Below are 24,109 nucleotides of genomic sequence, written 5' to 3' on the forward strand. Positions count from 1 at the left end.
GTCCACATATGAATAACAAACAAATGAAATTGAAAAATTCTTTACAATGTAATGTCCCTACTATAAAATCCCAAATATTACAGACATTTAGTTTTCCTTTGGGATCAGATTTAGTGACATTTAGTATTTTAATTGATTTCTTAAATATATCTTACTCTGCTATTGACCACTCACACTGTCAAAAATCTAAAAAAACAAAGTCAAAATCTAAAAAAGGAGAAAAGCATTTACATTGATAAAAATATTGCACTTTTTGGCATTTTTGGAGCTAGGTGCAACAATAGAACAATAGGTGGCAGCAGCACCTTTTTTCTTCTTTTTTTAAATCATTTAGCAAGATGACATGCATTTATTTGTATACAGTGGAGAAAAGGCTACATTTTTACACAAATCAGAATCAAAGAAATATTATATTACTATCACACCAGCCATGTTGAAATTATGTCCAAAGACCATAACCATCATAAGTTCGCCCATCCAGCTGATAATGCAGGCCAACAGTTTTAAGTAATGCAATTAACTTTGTGACACTGGTTTATCTCCTATGCACTCCGCAGGAAGCATGCTAGATGGATGCTGGGTTCAGAGCAAATAAGGAATGTTTGAAATTGCTACCAATTTTCTGATGTTTTAGTGTCTGGTTTGGGGGTGAGCAGTCGGTACACTGGGAAAAAATTACTTTGCCTTATTTTTTGTTGCTTTGTGCTAAAAGTTAACAGTCAAGGATTCTGCATACATTCTTTTTGAAACGTCCTCATCATGCTGGATCACGGCACCCAAAAAGAAGACGACAAAAAAGTAATCTAAAATTCATCTTGCCACTTTGAGTTGCATCATGTGAATAGACACATAACCAAAAGGTTACAAGGTTGGATTTTCTTTCACAATGATTTTATTGATTCAAAGGTAAAACTAATTAACCTTCGGTGAGTTTTCAAGGAACGGAACACACTTTAGATTGAATGATTTTTTCCTGTGCCATTCAATTAGCCCAACTGAATTCCTGTCTTCAATCAATTAGCATAGTGCCACACGGTCATTTGTCTAACAATTAAGACACTGGGTAGTAAGTCATTAATTCTGTTTTAAGGGAAGACCTGGTCAAACAAATTGGAGAAAAAAAGATACATATACAAATCTAAATGCTATGCCCATGTGAACCGCTCTGTAGCCTACTATATTATAGGTAATGGATACTTTCAAATAAATGTAACATCCTAAAATCTTTTAAAACACAAATTTAGTTTTTGTTAGAAGCTGAAATAAAAGAAATCCAATCACACAAATATTCTGTACACTAATCATTAATCTCCACGCAAACAGATTTTCCTACATTCCCGGCTGGAAGGACGAGCATCTGGTTTCTTTCGCTCTGTGCCAAGAGCAGTGTGTTCATGTGGATGCTGCTACAGAAGTCCAGGGCTGTCGCTGAGGCATTCCCAGCAGCCAGTTGGGCCACGCTCACACAGCTTTTACAGCATGAGCCCAAACGGGCAGCACCAACAGCGCCCTGGCACTGCTCCCGGGCATGTCAGCCCACTGTTTCACCAGCCCTCACACTGGCTTTTCACTGCAGCCGCGGCCCTCAAACACCTGTCAAAAGAGTGGAAAGAGTCAAACAAGCAAGTAAAACTCCACCAGGAGCCATTTAAAAGTCAATTCAGAGCAGTAGCCTTGTCCCGGATTCAGTTCTTTTCAGGGTTCAGTCCCATCAGAATGAATTAAAGGGATTCTGATTTTTGGTCAGAGACTGAGACCAGGTCTAGGAGCCTTTTGGGTTTGAAATTACTATTACTCTGAAAGGGGGATTTTAAAAATACACTGCCGCTTCAATATACCTGCATATACACTGGTAAAAAATTGTGTGTTGGGTTTACTTAAAATATATATGCACCATTTTTGCATCATACTTTTTAAGTAAACCCAACTTGGAATAATTTTATTTAAAATTAACAAGAAAAACTTTTTTATATGTACTTAAATATTTGAGTTCACTCAACATGCTTTGCTTAAAAATATATGTAACATGCAAGTATGTGCAAGTTGTGTTAACTTAACATTACTTAGTAGATTCTATCGTGTTATAAAAAAGTTTTTCTTGTTAATTTTAAATAAAATTATTCCAAGTTTGGTTTACTTAAAAAGTATGATGCAAAAATTATGCATGTATGTTTGAAGTAAACCCAACACATCGTTTTTACCAGTGTATCTGTGAGCTGAGGAAGTGTACTCCCAGAATGCATTGCAGCATGAATAAATTAATCACAGTGGAATCGTAACTCGGTTTGATTATTTTGGGCTTTATTTTACCATTTTATTTGCTGTCTTTTGTCAGTATAACCCCAATAATGACAGCAAATGAACTTGTAATGGTCTTATTAAGTATAAAAAATAAAAATAAAATGTTACCATTGTTGTGTTTTGCATGCTGAATGTTGAAGTCTGTGTGTGACTCAAGCATGGTCAATTGTTGAATATTGTCACAGATATAGAGGCATTATATCAACACAATTAAAAATTTGTCAAAAATGTTAGCAATAAAATGTTAAAGGGATACTTCACCGTTTTTTCATATTAAACTATGTTATTCCCTTAACTAAGATGAGTTGATACATACCTCTGTCGTCTGAGTGCGTGCACTTAATCTCTCTGACGCGGGGTGACATTCTGATAGCATTTAGCTTAGCACACTAATCACAGTTCATTCCTATGGAACCAAACAGAGATCAAGTTAGAAGCAACCAATCAACTCCACGTTTCCCCTATTTAAATACAGTTACACGAATAGTTGGACGATCAAGTATGGTGACACAAAACAAAACGTGGCGCTTTTTTAACCGAGTTAAAAAGGAGAACTATAATGTATGGCGGAATAGCACTTCTGAGAGTACTTCGACTCGGCGCAGTAAAAAGTCCCGGCCGAAACATCCTCCCTCACATCTCCCCCTCCCTCTCTCATTTCCGTAAATAGAACCAACGCGACCTGCACGCCTGCATCAGTAGAAGTAGTTTGAGCAGAGTTGATGAAGCACCAGTTTGTAGGAAGATAGTTTGAACAATCATGGTTATGACGTGCGTCGTGAAGGGTTGTGAGAACAAGGCGAATGTATTTAGTGCCGTCATGTTTCACCGATTTCCTATTCACCACAAACGGCGGAAAGCTTGGTTAGCTGCTTTGAACATTGATGCAACAACACCGCTGGAGATTCTGAAGAAATGGCGTGTTTGCTCCGAGCATTTCACACAGGAGGACTATACCTCCACAGGATTACGCCTAAAGGATTCTGCCACACCGACAATAATCAAAGCAAGAACACAACAAAGTGGATCATCACCTAACACTGTAAGTATCCTTTTGCATGGTATTTGGTTGTCCTGAAGTGGCAGTAACCTTAGCTTATCAAACTTTAGTGGTGTTTAACCTAGTAAACACAAGTAACTTTGCTGCGAAATCAGTGCGCTTGTGAGACAGGCAATACAGAGTTTTTGACTGTTTGATGTACTTGAGAAGTGAGCTCAGAAATAAAAATGAAGTATAAGCCTAAGCCCATAGTGTAACGTAATAACTTAGTGTCACCAAATCAACAGGCACTGTGTCAGCTTTCCAAGTGATCTTAAGTAAAAGACAAAAGCCAATATTAGTATACTTTAACATAGCAACGTTTAATATTACCGATGGAACATTCACGAGAACATCATAAAAACAAACAAACAGATTTTATGAGATGAACCTCTCAATATAGAAACCTGCAACCGCAGTGAGAAAATAAACATAAAAACTCCCCTTACACTATAAGCTTTAATGTCAATATGGTAATATGTGAAATGCTCGGAGCAAACACGCCATTTCTTCAGAATCTCCAGCGGTGTTGTTGCATCAATGTTCAAAGCAGCTAACCAAGCTTTCCGCCGTTTGTGGTGAATTGGAAATCGGTGAAACATGGCGGCAGTAAATACCTTCTCCTTGTTCTCACAACCCTTTACGACGCACGTTATAACCATGATTGTTCAAACTATCTTCCTACAAACTGGTACTTCGTCAACTCTGCTCAAACTACTTCTACTGATGCAGGCGTGCAGGTCGCGTTGGTTCTATTTACGGAAATAAGAGAGGGAGGGGAAGATGTGAGGGAGGATGTTTCGGCCGGGACTTTTTACTGCGCCGAGTCGAAGTACTCTCAGAAGTGCTATTCCGCCATACATTATAGTTCTCCTTTTTAACTCGGTTAAAAAAGCGCCACGTTTTGTTTTGTGTCACCATACTTGATCGTCCAACTATTCGTGTAACTGTATTTAAATAGGGGAAACGTGGAGTTGATTGGTTGCTTCTAACTTGATCTCTGTTTGGTTCCATAGGAATGAACTGTGATTAGTGTGCTAAGCTAAATGCTATCAGAATGTCACCCCGCGTCAGAGAGATTAAGTGCACGCACTCAGACGACAGAGGTATGTATCAACTCATCTTAGTTAAGGGAATAACATAGTTTAATATGAAAAAACGGTGAAGTATCCCTTTAAAAGATTATTAATTGATATTATATATATATATATATATATATATATATATATATATATATATACATACATACTTATTACTTCCCTTCCTTTGAAATCAGATAACTGATCTTGTGTTGCATTGCTGCATCAATAGGAAGAGATTTATAGTAATAAAAATTAAGTTCCAAGTGCCCAAACAAAGGGAACACTGATCACCGTAATGGTGAGAAATTTTAGGAAATCAACATAAATTTATGAAGTCAGCTTATGTGACGCTTTCCCAAAGTATTTAGTTGTATTTTCAATAGCATTCATAAGATGACTGGAAAATAAGTGAATGCAACTAAGAAGAACGATGACTGCAGAAGTGGAGGAAATTAGTGAAAAGTCTATTTTGCCCACCCACCTGTTTTTTTGTGTGTGTTTTTTCCTTTGGCAAAATGGTACTCAAACCAGTCAAGTAATGTTTACTTGGGTTTTCTAAGTAACAAAGGCAGCATGCAAACATTTCAAATTACTAAATTGTTTTAAGAAAATTCTAATTATTGGACATTAAGTAAAGTTTCCTAAAAAGTCTTAGTAAGAACAGCTGTTGGATTTAACAGTGTGAACATGCATTTAGTACAACACACTCAACATTCTTAAGTACAATGTACTTAACTTGTTTGGTTTAGCTATTGCATCCACCTAAAAGTTCACAATACTCAGTATATTCAAGTTAAATCAACAAATTTTCCAAAATCAGCTAATTTTACAAGTTTTTCTTTAGTAGATTCAACGATTACTTTTTACAGTGCTTCTTCTCATTGGCTGGATAGAATATCACGCAGCTCACAAATAGGTAAAATGTTATGTTGGCGTTACTTAAATTTAACCAAGTTGTATTGATGGCACGTTTTTTTGTTTACTTTACGCATACACTTATGTTCCCCTTTTGATTGACATTTTTGTGTTGGATTTGCTAGAATATGTTAAGTAGAGCTTGAAATGTTATATATATATATATATATTTGAGTTTAATCTATTTATCTTTAGAAGTAATGGATGTTGAGCCAACAAATGATTACATGAACACGCTACACCGGCCGCTCAGCTGGAAGACGCATTATTGACCTGATGAGCGGTGTGCTGGTAGTGACATCATGTCAGAATCACATGTAAAAAAACATCTAACTTTATCAGAATGAATATAAACAAATAAGATGTCTTTTAGTACTCACTATCAAGCTAGAATGCCGATACTGCTTCATGTAGTGATACATGCTTCATGAAAACATGAACCAAAAAAATGTATAATCAAAATGAAAGATTACCTGTCCAGCAGAAATACAGCCAGCAATGAGTCGTTTTTCAGGTCGCTCAGTTCTCCATCGTTGGAAAGCCACGCAGATATTTACTCGCGTTTGGTTTCTTTGTTTATCCAAAGACTTTCTGTGCATTGCCTTTTCTCGTACTGCCTTCCTTTTTTTGCATTGTTTGCCTTTGCTGACTGCAAAACCCTGCACTGTGAATTTTGAATGCTCTTTCTCTGCCATTATTTTGCCTAGGTTTCGTGCCTCTTGAACTGCTCGAATCAAACGGATGCGCACATGTGAGCAGATCCTAGCTAAAGTGGTGGTAGCCATGGTAGCGAGAGAGAGTGACAGTCGCCCAAGGCAATCACTTGTTTCGTCTCGAACGAAAAAGTTACTTGGTTGCCTTAAAATTGAGTTTATTGAAATTAAAAATTTGAGTTGATACAATGAAGGAAATTTGTTTAATAAATAGAAATTCAATATTATTGTATCTGAACCACATAAAATGATTTGATAAATCATGAAAATAGCACTATTTGGCATGTTTCACTGTGTCATCAGAAATAAAACACACACAATTACCCAATATGCTTACAAAATCTTTTAATAATCTTCTAAAGGTTGTCGAATCTCAAAAAAATATTCATTGTATTAACTCAAAATTTTAATTTCAATGAACTCAAAATTTTAAGGCAACCAGGTAACTTTTTTCTAAATAATTTTTTACAGTGTGTGTGTCCCTCTCACTGAAAGAAAGCACATGTTATCAGTATGTTTTGGTAAGAACTGGAGCTTAATCAGCTCCAACCTTGGAGAGACTGTGTATCTGTGTATGTGCGCAATATTCTATGTTACAGATCAGTGTTGAGAATGGTGTACAATGGGCATCCTAAGAGATGGGTGGACTTGTTGTTCTGGGCAAGCTGGCGCCTGCCCCAGACCTGGAAGGTCACAAAAGGCCTAATTCCGGGGTGAAAGCATCAACAAGTGACACGTCTATGGAAACGTGCATCAGATTAACTGACTCGAGTAGAAATTTACCATGACTGTGCATTGTCTCTGAGCCAATTGGAACCATCCAGATTACTGCAATGACATGGATAAGACCGTGAAAACAGTATAACTGTTGGGACAATTGTATGTACGCTAGGGCGAGGCAACGAGACGGTGAGAGAGGGAGCGCTGCCTACGAACTCCTTGTGAGAATTTATATATATATATATATATATATATATATATATATATATATATATATATATATATATATATATATATATAAACTGTATTTATGTCCTTTTATCTTTTCAGTATATTTTCTGCTATTTTAGTTTTGTATGTTGTTGTTATTTCAAATAAAAATAATAAAAATAAAACAACTGTGCAATTTCATTGCCATTAATGTCACCAACTAAAAAATCTCAACAGGTTACCAAAACACTATACCTTTCCCATTTGACTGCTATTGGCTGTAAAAACTCACAACCAGTGTTACATTGGATTAGTCCAGGTGCTAAAACAAACACAGCAGTAATGTTTTAAAAGCACCAATGTTTCCTATTCCACAGAATGAGGATTTTTTTTTTTTACTGATATTCTCTGCTTATTAAGATGATTAACATAAACATACACATCTTACTTTTAAAATAAAAGACTTCCTGGGTCACTTACCTTCTCATTAACTAGATATGACACATGTGGTGCTGATAAGCAGCTGACTCTTATTGGCTCAAATAAGGGGAAATGACCAATTACACCTGGACACTAATCAACACTCCAGGGTATATGATTCAAGTAAAAATCCAACAATGCAGCTATTTCTTGTCAATGCCTTTAATTTCATTCCCTCTTTCCAGATTTCAAATATTCAGAGTATTCCCACAGTGCATTATAAGCCCCCAAAAAATACAATCAATAGTGTGATGCTAAAGAAAACATTTTTTTTTTTTTATAGCCAAATACAAAATGTATTATATATACCCATTTATAATAATATTTGAACAAAAATGAGTAAAAACCCAACACACCACATGGGTTTATATGCAAGCAAAAGCACCAAATTCACTGGTGCTTGGCCTGACTGAACAAAGAAAAAACAATAATCTTTATTGAAAGTCACCATCTTTTCACTTTAGAGTCTTCTTTCACCCTCCAAAGCATGAGCTCCATGCATGCAGTGGCATCCTCACGTGTGTCATGACCCACCTCTGTGGCAAATGAGAAAATATGAAGATGTTTTTGTTTGTCTTTTTTTTAAGCAAGCAAGCATGTACTGTTGAGTTGCGTGCAAGTCATGTTTGTAGGTAGGTGTGCTCAACAGACGTTTCCCTTCAGTACTGACTCAACTACTTCTCTAACAGCAATTTCATGGAAGAGTAAATCAACACATCTGAATGATCCCTGTGTACACTATCCCTACTTATGAGTGTATGGATAATGTGCCATGAAACAATATAAACCTGGAGTCCAGCAAAAAGCTACGGTTTTTGATTCAGTGAGGTTTGATAATGGTCATTGCTTACAAATTCATTTAACAGCAACATACCACTTTCTTGGATAATTCTCCGGAGGTAGTCTGCAGTCAGACTGTTAAGTTCTCTTTTGTGTGGCAGTCCCAGACGATGGGGAAACACCACTGACGTGTCAATCACATTGTTGTGAATAATCTGAAGATGGCAGAACAACCAAAATGTCATTCTTAAGAGCCTCCGATCAAAACTACAAACTGGAGGATAAAAGCCAAAGCCTAGTTCATAATGATAAAAGGCAAAATTGGGATTCCAGCTTTACAAATTGCCCGAAAATCTTGAGCATGGCGTTAGAACTCACTTTGAGAGCAACCAAGTCATTCTCCAAGCCATGGCCAATCAGAATCGTGTCCGCATTAATAAAGCTCAAAAGCACTGCTTGTATATCGCGCAAAGATGAGCTGGTACCCTTCACATCATCCTCACTGATGCCAGAGAACCTAAGCAGGATAAAAGTTATGTCTTAAAACATTTAATCACAGTTAAACAAAATTAACATATTCAATTAATATCCCACCTGGTGTTATAGTCAATGACATCATTACCAGACTTGACAAAAGAGTCAAAGATGACTTGCAAACTGCTGTTGACTATAGTCACTCTTGCTAGTTCCAGACCTTGAGTTGTGTAGCACTGGTAAAACACACTCAAATTAATAAAAGGTCACATTAATGTACCTCTATGTTCGTTTTTGTTTAGGTTTATTTTAATTATGAATAATACATAACCCTTACTGTTTGTGTGTCAACAGCAAAGACTCCTGGACATGTTTTGCCCACCGAAGATTGAGGAAGACTGCTCACAAAGCCCTGAAGACTTACTGCATCATGGACATGAAGCTGTAAACATGTACATTAGAAGATACAGTGGAATTCTCAAATTTAGTCAGTGAAAAAAAAAATTTGTTTTGATTATTAGATTAAAGGGATATTCACCCAAAAATTTAATTAGCTCATGATTTATTTACCCTCATGATTCAGTCATCCTAGGTGTACATGACATTCTTCTTTCAGACAAATATAATCAGTTATAGTAAAAAAAATAATAATAATTAAAAAAAAGTCCTGGCTAATCCATGGTGAATTGTCTTCTCGTTTATGAAGTCCATAAAAGTGCATCTATCCATTATATAACTGCTCCACATGGCTCCGGGGGGTTAATAAAGGCCTTCTGAAGCAAAGTGGCATGTTTGCGTAAGAAAAATATCCATATTTAATACTTTAAAACCTAAAATAACTAGCTTCCGGCTGATTGCTGTACACATCAATTTAAGGCGAAAGAGTAACCCTTGATGCAGAGGATAGAGCAAAACAAAACACTGGTCATGAATAAGAGTCTAAAACAAGGATTTTTAAAGAGAAAAGGAGGAGGATTTCGATATAAGAGAAGAGGGGCTTAAGCCCAGCACTATCCGCGAGAGGCCTCAAAGCTTGCGGTGCTTCTATAAATCGCGTCAGTTTGCCATAAGACAAATTGCGTATGGCTTTCTGCTGGAAGTTATTTTAGCCTATAAAGTTTACGCGCCTTGAGGATGACTTGAGGGTGAGTAAATCATGGGCTAATTTTCATTTATTCGGTGAACCAACCCTTAACAGTTTGGTGAAATGCTACAATAATTCCCATTATGGCATAAAGGAGTTGAGACCATCTGGTGAAACCCTTCAACAAAGCACGAGTAGACAAGTATAAATTTCAACATGAATCATAATACATTGAACACTTGGCATCCAGGTGACCCAACTGCACTCTCACAACAACTGTAGCGTGTCTCAACACCTCCCGGCACTATGAAAGAAGACATACAGAGTAGATAATCGATATTGATATATAAAAAAAATATAACTTTAGAGAGATTCTAAGCCACTTACCTCGATTTTCTATGACTTTTCCATAATGATAGTTACACTCCTCTCTGCGGGTGTGCTTTCCACTTTTGTCAACAGAGAACGTTGCTCCACATCGACAGCAGATTCTCTTTAAAGCTGTTTCCATTGTATTCCTAATTACTTAAAAGGCTTCAAATCCTAATAGCTTCATCTATATATTATATATTGTTTGCAATTAATCAGTGACCTGATCTGGAGAGTCCCCAGCAAGCAATAGCAGTCATTTCACCGTCTCTGTTAACTATATAGTCCGGCTATATGAGTAGCTCACTTCTAGCCAAAACAACCTTGAATGTAGTTACATGTTGTTTTTGCTAAAAAGCATTAGCGAGATGTATGATATTCTATCATGCAAGCAAAGTCAACAGTGATTACAAGGTGTTTGGTTTCATTTCTGGTTTTAGATGACTAATGTATTTTTGGGGTATGTTTAGAGGTCTATACAATTTTCCCTGACAGCTCAATTTTTGAAATCACTGACACCTTGTTGTAGCCTAGACGTCAGAGCTGGGTTTGCACGGCTATTAGACATCCTTTAAATGCAAACTCGCTTGCTGGGTAGAACAATTTAGACATGTTTGAGTATGAACTGAGTACGAACGGACTCACGGTCGCTTATGCCCTTCTTGGTATCTCCATACTGGATGGCAAAGTCAGCTTTATCCTGATGTTTACGAGGGAAGTTGTTTATTCGCAACACGTCCTCAGACAGAACATGCTCCTTTAGTTGCTCATAAAGTGTCAAATCACCTGCATCAGTAAAACAAGACAGTACATATGTAATCAAAATAACTACATCTACAATGATGACACCTATATGTTGGGTACATACACACAAACACATACGTTATGCTACTTAGTTTGTGAAAATAATCACATTTTAAAATAGAAATTACATTTTAAATAGTAGTAATATTTCACAATATTTCAATTTTTTAAACAAATAAATAACATAAGGAACCTTTTATTATTTTTATTTTTTTACCAACCCCAACATTTCTGAACAAAATTGTATAGATATATGTATATGGGAAATATAAATATAGACCCAGTGTTGATAAATATATTATCTACTCCAGCATTTGCATGGATTTAGAAACAATAAAAATCTAGTACTAGTACATATAAACATTAATATGTAGATAGTGCTGCCTACTGTGCATTTTAATAAACACCACATATAAATAAATAAATAAATACATAAATAAAAATAATTATAGTGACACAGGTGAATACTCTAGTTTGACCCTGAAATGAGAGCCAGCTCTTACCGGGTCCCTGAAGTGCTTGAGTATTTAGTGGTACATTGCCTCTAGACACATGCTGATCTCTCTCACTGGAAGCTGTAAGTACATATAAGGAGGGTGACCTGATAGGAGTGCACGGTGCAGTAAACAAAAGTGGCTGCAGTAATTTGAACAAAAGAACATCATGCATAAATATACCAAACCTACCTTTGGCAGGCAAGACGTTTTGGTTTTTAAGTCTCTTGAGTGCATTGACAGCTATGCTTAGATACTTGAGCTTATTAATACTGCGGTCATAAACTATTTTTTCTTCTGCCAGAGCCTAGAGCATTAGAATAGGTGTGTTAGGACAGATGCACATTACAAAAAAATAATCAGAGAATTAAATTAATAAGTAGTATACATTTGATCTCTCAAACACAGACCTTCTCGAATGCATCTTGCACCGTCACAGATGATTTCAGGAACTCCTCCACAAAGAGGTTCACATAACGTTGACGAACATCATGTGGTACCTTTGCCCCAACCTCGTGATGTACTTTTGCCTTTCTTTTGACACCCATTGCCTACACAATTCATTAAATTACCCATCACTGCAATATAACTGAAGTAGTGACAGAGCTAGCTTCTGCATTTTGATTGTAGATTAATAAGATCAGTAACATCAATTAAATATCATTGCATGCCAAATTTAACAATTCATGTTACAACAGATGAAAAATAGCCACTAGAAAAGCATTCCAAAAAAATAATTTTAAATATTTATACAGCGCTTTTCAAGGCACAAAGCTGTCCCTTTGTAAAGACATGGAAGGGGGGAATCTCCACAACCACCACCAGTGTGCAGCATCCACCTGGATGATGCAACGGCAGCCATATTGCGCCAAAACGCCCACCACACACCAGCTTATGGTGGAGAGGACACTGAAGCCAATCAGTATATGGGGATAATTAGGAGGCCATGATGGACAGGGGCCAATTTGGCCAGGATGCTGGAGTTACACCCTACTCTTTTTCCAAAGGACATCCTAGGATTTTTAATGACCACAGAGAGTCAGGACCTCGGTTTAAAGTCTCACCCAAAGAGCAGTGCTTGTTACTGTGTAGTATCCCCATCACTATACTGGGGTGTTAGGACCCACACAGGGTGAGCACCGCCTGGTGGCCTCACAAACACCTCTACTAGCAGCAACCTAGCTTTCCCAGTTCCCAGTCCCAGGTCTCCCATCTAGCAGGTATGGACCAGGCTCAGCCCTGCTAAGCTTCAGCGGGAAACCTATCTTGGGCTACAGGGTGATATGGCTGCTGGCTTTAAAAAAACAAACAAACAAAAAACAGACTAGTAGAGTAAAGTGCAAAAGCAAACCTTAGCTGGTGTGTAGTTGGCTGGTTGTGGAGGATGTGGAATATGTGGAGTATGTGGAGTATGTGAAAACTGAACAGTTGGAGAAGGCTGAGGTGTCCGCTGGATAGACATTGTGGTTGGAATCAGGGTCAGAGGTAAAGCACAATTTCCTTCTGGTACGATGAAGTGCAGATTTGTCCCCAGTTGTACAGTAGCACCAACCGGAATGATACCAAGACAGGCTATTAAAAAAAAAGAAGAGAAGTAAATGACAATCCCATAGCTTATGAATAACCAATCTTATAAAACAAACTGTACACAATGCTTACGGTTTTGCACTGTACTTGAATGAATGACATTGGGTAAATAAACTTTTTTTGGAGCACTACTTGTGACCTGTGACTGACACCCTTTTACAGCAGTAGTCAAAATGGCTGCTCTTCTTTGGCATAATTGAGTTCTGGAGGGGACGGTCAACTGGGAACCTCCATCTCGAAGAGGGACAATAATCTGTGCTTTGCTTTTGCTTGCTGGCTGTTGAATAAAGAGGATTGCTGAAATCATAAACACCCTTGTTGTACTCTGAATTAAAATGCTTGATTATTTGTTTTACAAAAAAAGAAAAAGCACTGGTTTGGAACTACTTTGAAGAACAAAAATCCAGATGGAATATTCATGTAAAAAAGTTTTGAAAGGAAAACAATATGCACTTTCATTTTACAAAAGAGAATGAATCATCTCGTACCTCAAACTTCGCCACATGTGCCACCCTTTTCTTCAGCACAGCTGTTGGATTCGAATTTATCTCAGTGTCTTGGGTCTCTAATACTTCTTCCTAAAAAACACGAAGGCAAAAAACACGAGGCGTGTACACTACCGCTCAAGTTTGGGGTCAGTGCGATTTTTTTTTACATATAAAATACACTTATTCAGCAAGGATGCATTAAATAGCTCAAAATTGCCATTTAAAACCCATTTGAGTTAAATCCAGAAAAATATTAATCAGCACAACTTTACAAGAAAATTATTCTTAAAGGGGGGGTGAAACACTCAGTTTCAGTCAGTGTCATGTCAATCTTGAGTACCTATAGAGTAGCATTGCATCCTGCATATCTCCGAAAAGTCTTTATTTTTTTTATAATTATATAAGAAAGATGCGCTGTTCCGAGTCTTTCCGAAAAAAGCCGAGCGGGTGGGGGCGTATCGTGTGAGCGGAGCTAAATAATGACGTGTGCAGCAGCGCGCTGTGTGTTGAGTCGAGTGCGTCGTAAAGCTGTCTCATCCCTAACAGCGGGAAAAAAACTTTATTCAAAATAAAAAAATGGCTTTTAATCAGATACAGCCATACATCTATGATCCGGAATCAGACCCAGAGGCTGCAGTTGAACAGGAGCAGCAGCAAAAACGACTAGAGCAGGACGTCTCTATGTGGTACAAGTTATACACTAACTATATAATATGCTTAGCGGCTTGTGTTATTTACATATTTATACTTGAATTATATCGTCGTATTTTTGTCTTTGAAGGTGTACATGTGGGAAGTGCAGTTGTGCACGTGTGTGTGTGTGTTTACGCGTGGTTTGTGTAGACGTTATTAAGCGGACTGGTTTTGCACGGCAGGCTAAGTTAGTGTTTACATAGAAAGACACGGAATAGTAGCACATTTGAATGAAGAAGCGCGCTCATTTAGTTCAACATATTTCCCCACTCTTTGTGTATTGTTGTTTGGAGTGCTTTTACAATACACTACATAAAGTTACACATATAGTGGCCAGCTAAACAAATGTACACGCACTACACATCGCATGCTCCATTGATCAATTAACTATACGTGATCATGTTTGGGCTACTTGATGAGCATAGGCAAAAACACAGACATTTGAATCAGTCTTACTCACAGCCTGCGGTTCTAACGTTGGGACCTTTATCGTTGGGACTGCTCCATCCTTCAGCATTAGGCGATCGGGAAAATCCGGCGTCGAGCTGGGCCTTGTTTATGAAACAGTCGGCACCGAAATGCAGCGAACAGATATAAACATTCGCGCAACTCAGTTGCTGATCCGGAAAAGCAAATTACATCCACTGTTGCCTTAACGCGGGGTTTTTGGGGAATCTGTGCAGGACTGTCTTGGTCTGGCAACCAAAAACGCACTTTTTTGGTGACATCACCTGTGCAGCAGCCTACGAGCCAGCGCTTTGATGGGCGTAGCCTGTTACTTTCGCTCTCTCCCTCTCTCTCTCTCTCACGCTCTTCCGGTAGAATTGTCCGTACGGCCCATACAAGGAAATTCCGCCCCCATTAACGTCAAAGGGGGCGCATGATCGCAAAAAACTTGCCGAAACTTATGACTAACCGGAAGTAGTATTTTTGACAAAGAAATACTCCCATCAAACGTCCACCTTAACTTTTGAAACTTTGTCCATGTTTAGTATGGGATTCCAAGCCTTTAACAGTGTAAAAAGATCAGTATGCATGAAACAGCATTTCACCCCCCCCTTTAAGTACCAAATAGGCATGTGCCGATATAAATTTTTCATGTTGCGATTAATTACTGTAGCTTTTATCACGATATACGATATCACGATATTGAAATAAGTTGAAAAAAAAGTATTGTCATAGCATAACAGCTTTAAGAACTATTTTTGTAATTAAAAAAAACGAATGTTTAAATACAATAATACAATGCACCAAAAATACAGCTCAGGAAAAAATTAAGAGACCACTTAAAGGTCCCGTTCTTCGTGTGTTTTCGAAACTTTGATTATTTTTACAGTGTGCAATATAAAGAGTTCATGTTTCGCGTGTAAAAAAAAAACAGTATTTATCACACAATTTACTTATCTGTACAGCGCTGTTTTCTCCGTCCTAAAAACGGACTGATGATTTCCTTGTTCTATGAAGTCTCTCGTTCAGAAACACATAACGAGTTCTGATTGGGCCAGGGCTTCCCATGATGTGATTGGACAGCAGCTTAGCGCACTTTGCCCGGAAAGGTCCCGCCTCTAACCATAACGGGGAGATGCAAACGCTGAATGCGCGCTCTTCTCCACGTGGGAGAGCAACAAGAACACGCCCCCTATTTTGCGTGTTCTTGTGGGCGGAGGGTTAGTCAACAAACGGTTCTAGTGACGTCATTCCTGCCAAGAAGTGCAGGGGTGTAGTCCAAACCGGCTGTTCGCTGTAGGCTTTGAAAGGGAACTTCTGTTAAATAAAATCTCGCTTGGCATTGAACTTTGAGCTTTATAATTTTACAGGTATTGCTTATGCTCTAACAGCAACATTTCACACTTACTAAAGTTTGAAAGATGGAACCGCGAAGAACGGGACCTTTAACATTGAGAAATCAATGTTAAAGGTGCACTATACAACTTTCCGTCCACTGGAGGGCGCCTATTCAAAACAAATGGGTATTTTGATGACTCAAATTTTGAGCACAACATCTTGGGACATGTGGTCTTCACCTTACAGCCGGTGGAAAATAGGACACGGGCAGAAATCATGTTCATGGAGGCGGTTATTAACATTACTGTAGTATGAAGCAGAGCAGGACTGAGTGTTGTGGAGCTGAGCACGGCTGCTGGAGCAATTGTTATACAAATACCCGCCTCGCAAGCACCGGGACTTTTATTATGACGGGACGGGGCACATTCGCCGGGCGCCTGCATTATTTCCGCTCTTCCGGTTATGATTATGAGGTAATGCAGCTCTGTTTATCATATTAGATACATTTAAGTGTGTCGAAAATTATGTTATGACGTTACTCAGTGCACTTGTTCACATTGCTAAGAGTAAAGCGTTTCTTCAATTTTTTCCAGAGCTGTTAAAGTACAATTTTCAAAGAGATTAAAGTGCAAAAGAATTAGGCTATAAAGAACAACAAGTAACAAATTACAATAAGGTCTCATTATTTAATACATTAACTAAGATTAAGCAATAGCTACATTTGTTACAGAAAGTATAATGTTTTTGATAATGTTAGATAAGAAATACTGATCATTGTTAGTTTTATCTTAGGTCCATTCAAAATTCTTTTGATTTTAATGTTATTAAACAGTAATTAATATTACTTAGAATAATATTTTCTTTATAAGTATTTTTATTGTCAGTTTGGTAATAATGAATTAACATGTTAACTAATGAAGTCGTATGTCTCAAAGTTTTACTGAACAATAAATCAAAAAAATTCTAATCATTAGGGCATGTTGTAGTCCAGATTAAAACAATTTTTTTAAGTTAATTAGTAGAAAATAAATAGCTTATTAAGTCTTTAAGTATTAAGTATTTGGTGCTGGTGCTGTGATGAACAACATTGAGATTACAAAAAACAAATGGCTGTTTTAAACAGATATGTATACATATCTATGGGTTTAAAAACTTCACTAGCGGTAGCTTTTGTTCGCGGGGTTTCTGGGGTAACCGCTGCATTCTGCAGTTCGTCAGAGCTGCTGTCATTGAGCGGCACTTCATTAGCGTGTCTCCTTCACCCGTTCATGTGCTTCTCATTTACATCTGATCTGAGTGCGTCCCTTTGACGCAGAATACAGCTGTGTTGAGCACACTGTAAAAAATGATATGTTCAATAAGTTATGACAACATATGTTTTTACATCGTTTTAACTAATCAAAATAAGTTAAGAAACGTTAAACTTGTTTTTATTAGTTATACAAGATGTAACTACTTTTTTTAAGTCAGTTTAACATAATTTAAGTTGAAATAACTTAAAACATCTAAGTCGATTGTACTGCAAAAGTTCAAAATTTGCCTTTTTTTTTACAGTGCATGTATAAATTGATGGGCAACGTATTCTTGAGTGCATTATAAAAATGTAATAATTGTTAATAAATTATTATTTACAATATTTTGAAGTGCCCAACGATAACAATATTGCGCATATTCATTATCGTCATATCGCATTACCGAAAAACGGCACGTCTAGCATATTAGAATGATTTCTGAAGGATCACGTGACACTGAAGATTTGTGTAATGATGCTTAAAATTTAGCTTTGCCATTACAGGAATAAATTACATTTTGAAATATTAAAATAGCAAGCATGTTATTTTAAACTTATATATCTATATATACTTTTTTTGTATTCTATTTTTGATCAAACATATGCAGCCTTGGTAAGCATAAGACACTTTGTTCTGATCCTGTACTTTTAAACAGTAATGTATATGGTCACACCTCACATTCAATAAGGATGAATTTACTTACAGAAGCAGCACATTGAATGACAGGAGTTTCAGTTTGATTGGCTTCCATGAAGATTTTGTAGCACTCTTCCATTGGGTCAGTTTCTGAAAGATCTAGGTCTGAATACCTGAGCTCCTCATCGGAACTAGAGTCAACTACAATGGCTTCATTATTAATTCCTGTCTTTGCTGCAGACGCAAAGGTCTGTGGAACAACAGGTATGTCACAGGGAAGAGGTAATGATGCTTCTGATGTAGGTAATTTTTCAAAAGCCACAGTTGTTTTTAGGTTGAGTTGACTAGTTGATGGTGCTGAAAAAGTTCTGGTGTCAATCTCTGAAACATATGCAGGCATGCTCTGGGCAAATGTATGGGTGGGACTTTTTTGAATAGTTGGCCAAGGTGTTTCAGCCAGGATATGAGAGTGTGGACCCAATCCATGCTCATCTACCTTATGCAAGGATGAAGGAAAGGACTGAGATGAGACCATGGGGAAGTACTGCTGATGTGCTTGCTCTTGGGAGATGATCTTAGAAGATACAATTTCTGACTTTTGAGAATAACTTGAGATGCAGTCAATTTGTGGTTCTATCATAAAAGTTGCATTTTGTCCTACACCCGCAGAAGATTCTGAGGAAATATCTCCATAAACTGAACTAACAGGAAAAATCTTAACATCTTGAATGCATTTGATCCTCTCACTCTCACTTCTCAGATTGTCTAGACATGTGGAAATGTCATCCAGTACATTTTCCTCTTCTTGTGTAACAAACAAATCCATTTTGAGATTTGTAAAGTTAATTGGTTCAGTTACAGGTTCTTCTCTTAGATCCTCTAGAAAAGGTTTGCTTTCTTTTACTGAGTGCTTTGCAAATTTTACCTGTTTATTTAAGGGCCTTTCGTTAGCCTCTTTACCGTCCTCAGCTGGGGCATCGCTAATAGGACCTAATTTGGCTGAGTCAAGAAGCTCCTTGGTTATAGTTCCACACTGCTTTAAAAACTTTTGTTCATCTTCAGAAGGTGAAACATCAATGACAAGTTCTCCCTCAGAAGACTCTTGCTCTTGTGTTATCACAGGTTTCAAGGTCCTTTCTTCATCCTGGTCACTCACAATAGGTTTAATTTCTTGACTTGGAATTCCATCACAAGAAACCTTTTCTTTGTGCTGCCTGGGTTTTGTTTGGCCATTATTAACTGCACAATTCCCCTCAGGTGAATGCAGTAGTTTAATCATTGTACTATTGCCTTTCTGTTTGGCCCTACGTTTTCCCTGATCACTTGCTGAAGGTGGAATATCAATGACCAAGGTACCTTCGTCATCCGAGTTGTCCAAATGAGAGGACAGAAGCTGAACATTTTTTCCTGTTCTGTCATTTTTCAGGCTATGTTCAATATCCACTTTATCAGTTGACTTTGACTTACATTCTACTGAGCTGCTGGATAGCAAGTCTGCAGAGAAATTGGAACAAGGGTCATATTCCAAATCAGTCTTGGGTCTGGCACGATCAACTACATACTTACAACCACTGTTTGAGGAAACAGGCTTTTTGTATTTCAAATGGTTTCCATTCTGGTCTTTAGCCTGACTGTTGGTAGTTCTTAAATATTTCTCAGTGCAAAGACCTGCATTATCTGTCTGTGTGAAGGACTGCGATGTCTGATACTGTGACAGTCTTTTTTGTTCTTTTTCCACCTCACTCCTTACTGCCTCTATTTCTTTGTTGATCCTCTCCAGTTCCTCAAGACAAGCATAATTTTCCTCAGTGGTGTGAGAAGCTCCCTTGGCAAGAGTTACTTTGGGATCTGCAAGATATAAATGTGAAGCAAAGGTTAAGCACAAATGTTATATAGATGCCATTACCGTTATATAGAATCTGCGCAATGAGCAAACACATGTTGGGAAATTTAGATAAGAATTCATGAGAATAATAAAAAAAAAAAAAAATTAGACAATGTGCAAAACAGGAGGCGATTTCGAACACGGCCCGTGTTTGCCTTGCTGCCTTGTCTCCATAGTAACCACATTTTCGTTACTATGCCAACAAAATCAAGGTGTAAGGTGTAAAGCCAAATGTTAACTTCGTGTTTGTTTGTTTTTTTTACACGGACGTGAACGCATGTGCACAGTCGAGCGCACAGCCTTGCAAAGTATACTTCTTTTGACTCGTATGCATAGACAGGCGTTTGATTCATGCGCAGTTGAGCAATATCTCGTCTGAGTTACAACCCATATAAATACTGCAAAAAAATGTACCTGCAACCTGCACCTGCAAAGTACGATTGGTTACAAAAATCAGCTGTGTGCATTCAGTACGTGCATATTCTTCTTCTGACGAAGTTCGCATCACGCGTGGTTACTGTATGCTGACCCTCGCGTACACGTGAAAAGTAAAATACACTTAAATTTATGCATTTACTTTGGCTTTAAAGGGATACTTCACCCCTTTTTAATATTAAACTATGTTATTTCCTTAACCAAGACGGATTAATAAGGAGAACTATATAATGTATGGCGGAATAGGACTTCTGAGAGTACTTTGACTCGGTGCAGTAAAAAATCCCGCCTGAAAAATCTTCCCTCACATCTCCCCCTCCACCCTATTGACAGAAATGAGAGAGGGGGAGATGTGAGGGAAGATTTTTCAGGCGTGACTTTTTACTGCGCCGAGTCGAAGTACTCTCAGAAGTGCTATTCCGCCATACATTATAGTTTTCCTTTTTAATCCGCTTAGAAAAGCGCCACGTTTTATTTTGTGTCACCATACTTGAGCATTCAACTATTCATGTAACTATTTTAATGGGGAAAACGTGGAGGTGTTTGGTTGCTTCTAACTTGATCTCTGTTTGGTACCATAGTGAATGAACTGGGCTTAGTGGGCTAAGCTAAATGCTATCAGAATGGGTGCGTTTACAGTCTATGGTTTACATGCACGTTCTTAAGCAGATTATGCCCAATAAGCCGACAATGAGCATGGTCATGTAAACGCGGTAACCCTTTTTTTTAATCGGAGTAATGTCGTAAACGCGCAAGCAAAAAATGGTCGGGACAGGTAGTTTTCTTCCTCTTACCTCGATTTCATGCTGCATGTAAACACATTAACCTGCTTTCTGTCCGTGTATTGGAGTGCGCATGTGTGATAGGTGACGCAAACTTAACGCAAACCTGACGCAAAAAAAACACAAACTTAGAGCAGATTTAAATGCATCCAGACAGAGCGAGCTAGAGTTTTGCACAAAATAAGGACATATCACAAATGCGGACTCGTTTAAGACCCAGAAAATTGTAAAGAGGTGTTCTCTTTTCTCATGCAGCAGAAGTAGAAGAGATTCAGTCAAAATGCTGCATAACTGCATAAGGGATAATATGAGCCGTAAATCTCCCGCTGACACGGTGAACGCTTTGTTTAATGTCACAACTGACGTAACATTTGAAAAACTCAGTCAGATATACGGACGTTATTATTTTACTTGCATTGTCTGTTTACTGGTTTGCATGTAAACGGGGAAAACTTGTTATTTAAATAAGCTGATTTTTTGGAGTTATCAGCTTACTGGTGTGCATGTAAACACACCCAATGTCACCGTGCGTCAGAGAGATTAAGTGCACGCACTGAGACGAGAGAGGCATGTATCAACTCGTCTTAGTTAAGGGAATAACAGTTTAATATAAAAAAAGCGGTGAAGTATCCCTTTAAGGGCAAACAAATCACCTACACCTATCCCTCCATGGTTGTGTGAAAACACCCAGGTGATTGCTCATGTTCTAGGTCTAGTCTTCTCTCCTTTTTATGGTTAATTATTTTATTAAAACTCATTACCTTAAAGTTTACTGGGTAACAGTTGACAGGTAACTTTGTTGACATTTTTTGCATTTTGGGCCTATACTCAACATTAAAGCCAGAACCACTGAGCATATGGTATGTTTAGAAATAAATGTTCTATATATATTTTCTAAATAGATAAACATGTGTTTCTGTTAAATTTTGCTGTTAAGATTTGCAGCAATAATACTTACGTAACATTGTGTTTTTAACTAATATTATGGAAAAGGGAGAGGACCTAGTCCTTCATCCATGTGCTTCAAGATGAAATTTCATCACACTATGCACATTATGTCAGATTGGGACAGTCTATTTTTTTAAAGAGGGTTTTCCTTGTGGATAACTTAGTTGGCAATGGTTTTTTGGACACAATCACAAATAAACACTTAATTTTAAAGAGAACAACCTAGTGTCCTGATTATCTAATCTAACTGGAAGTAAAACTAATAAATTAATTTATGTTTGAGATAATTTCCATGCTTAAATGCAGATTAGAATGAGCAACTTTACTAAATCAGACAGTTGAATACCAGGGTTCCGTGTGATATTAACTTAATTTTTGAACAAAGAATATGGGGTTTTTCCACATGTAGAACTGTGACTGGGGAAAACATGATTTTGTACTATGAAAATAAGCATCGAGGGCTTGTATTTATGGAAATGAGATGTAGCTACAATTATATAATGACCCTGTTGTTCATAAAAACCTGATGTTGTACAATGAGTACCTTGTCGGAAATAGAATCAATGTGCGTCATTACTGTCCTTACTAATGCCCTAATTTATAAACACGATATAGGTTACAGATTCACGAGATCTTATGATTGAAACCCACCCATTACAGCTTTAATTCAAGGCAGCACCTGTTGATAAAACCGTCAGCAAGTAACATTTCATCGAAAATGAATCATACCTGTCGTAGTCATCACGCCAGACGTGTTTTCTTTGCTGTGATTGTACACACAGTAAGGTCGCTTGCATCGTCCCCATCTGAGAAAAGGACAATCTATTTCATCGAAGTGAGCTGTGGAAGGAAACATGAGCTGTCCGCACAAAAAAAAGTATTTCTGTGCACCGATGATTGTTAATATAACGCAATTCCTCTATCTCTTGTTGGTTTCAGCATGACAGCAAGATTTGACAACAAATTTTTTTCTGAAAGTCTTTTGAGAACATAGGAAAGTGGACAAAGTCAGTACGAGAAAGAGGATATTGGACTTTGGCTACGTCACCAGCTGTTAGTGCGAGTTTTTTTTTTTTAATTAATTCATCTCCAGGTGTGGCTGATTGGTCTGAGTCGTAACGATGGCTGATTCGTAAACCGCATTTTTTTAACCGATCCAATCTTTTCAAAGAATTGCTTTAGTTAAAAACTCAATGAAAGGTGCGAATAGTTTACGTTTGAGGGACTGTATTGTATGCAAATAATTGTTAAACAAAATTAACACTCAACAACTTAATTCTCTAGCCTATGTATTGCTCGAAAATTCTAATTGTTTTCAGGGTTTGGAAGACTTGGAGTGCGACTCAATATAACCACTATTTATTTATTTATTTGTTTGTTTGTTTATTTATTTAAATTTTTTGAGGGGTCACATCGAAAAATGAGGGGGGCGCAATATAGGCTGTATAGCCTATTTATTAGGGATGTTCCAGCACCAATTTTCCCAACAAGTCAGATACCAAAACTTTTATTTTTAGTATAGCCTAATACCTGTATTTTCATCGCATTTAAAATGTATTACTACAATTTGAGGAACCAAAAGTATGAATCAAATGCATTGGCTCAGCAAATAGATATTTCCTTCAGTTATTTTCATGCCTAATTATGCCTGTTAAAATGTATTGGAGCTACTGTTACTTTCACCGTTCATATTATTGCTTTATCATATTTTATCTTTAATTTAATAGCACAGCTGCTCCAGCAGGGCTCAACCAGTCAAGAGCAATAAGTGATTTTCTATGTCTTTTGTTGTTATATTAACACTGAGGAAAAATACAGCAGTTAGGCTATCTGCTCGTATCCAACATACTGGTACAAACATAACCAACTATATCAGGCACTATATTTTTTATAGGCATTAAAGGGTTAATTCACCCCAAAATTTAAATTATTTCATTAATTAATCACCCTAATGTCGTTGGACACCCGTAACACCTTCGTTCATCTTCGGAACACAAATGAAGATATTTTTAGTTGAAAGCTGATGGCTGAGAAAGGCTTCAGAAAGGCCTCCATTGGCATTCAGTACATTTCCACTGACCCACTCACAAGACCCATAAAAGACACTAAAGAC

General features: G+C 37.5%; 1 protein-coding gene across 2 annotated transcripts; it reads right to left on the reverse strand.

Annotated features, from left to right (window-relative positions):
- Positions 1–606: 606 nt before the first annotated feature.
- Positions 607–23,017, reverse strand: zgc:152968 (uncharacterized protein LOC564848 homolog). 2 transcript variants are annotated; one of them, XM_067442689.1, is made up of 17 exons: positions 22,726–23,017; positions 18,014–19,794; positions 13,541–13,630; positions 13,125–13,329; positions 12,817–13,037; positions 11,876–12,016; positions 11,658–11,772; positions 11,475–11,546; positions 10,813–10,953; positions 10,186–10,299; positions 10,029–10,102; positions 9,052–9,156; positions 8,835–8,950; positions 8,619–8,757; positions 8,335–8,455; positions 7,909–7,996; positions 607–1,593 (listed from the first exon to the last, which is right to left on the reverse strand). In XM_067442689.1, the coding sequence occupies exons 1-17, from the start codon at positions 22,850–22,852 to the stop codon at positions 1,545–1,547; spliced, it is 3,699 nt and encodes a 1,232-aa protein (XP_067298790.1). In that variant the 5' UTR covers positions 22,853–23,017; the 3' UTR covers positions 607–1,544. The 2 variants fall into 2 exon arrangements, with proteins under 2 accessions (XP_067298790.1, XP_067298792.1); XM_067442691.1 differs by lacking the exon at positions 607–1,593 and having other exon boundaries at positions 7,879–7,996.
- Positions 23,018–24,109: the final 1,092 nt, after the last annotated feature.

Source organism: Pseudorasbora parva, chromosome 4 (genome assembly GCF_024679245.1).
Source record: "Pseudorasbora parva isolate DD20220531a chromosome 4, ASM2467924v1, whole genome shotgun sequence".
In the NCBI taxonomy this organism is placed as follows: Eukaryota; Metazoa; Chordata; class Actinopteri; order Cypriniformes; family Gobionidae; genus Pseudorasbora; species Pseudorasbora parva.

What these genes read in the sequence shown, in the direction of transcription:
- zgc:152968 (XM_067442689.1), bottom strand. Translation starts at nt 22,852, where the DNA reads ATGTTTCCTTCCACAGCTCACTTCGATGAAATAGATTGTCCTTTTCTC. An exon ending in CCAACTACACACCAGCTAAG is followed by an intron (nt 12,017 to 12,816) that starts GTTTGCTTTTGC and finishes TGAATTGTGTAG; the next exon opens with GCAATGGGTGTCAAAAGAAA. An exon ending in TGCAAGATGCATTCGAGAAG is followed by an intron (nt 11,773 to 11,875) that starts GTCTGTGTTTGA and finishes CTAATGCTCTAG; the next exon opens with GCTCTGGCAGAAGAAAAAAT.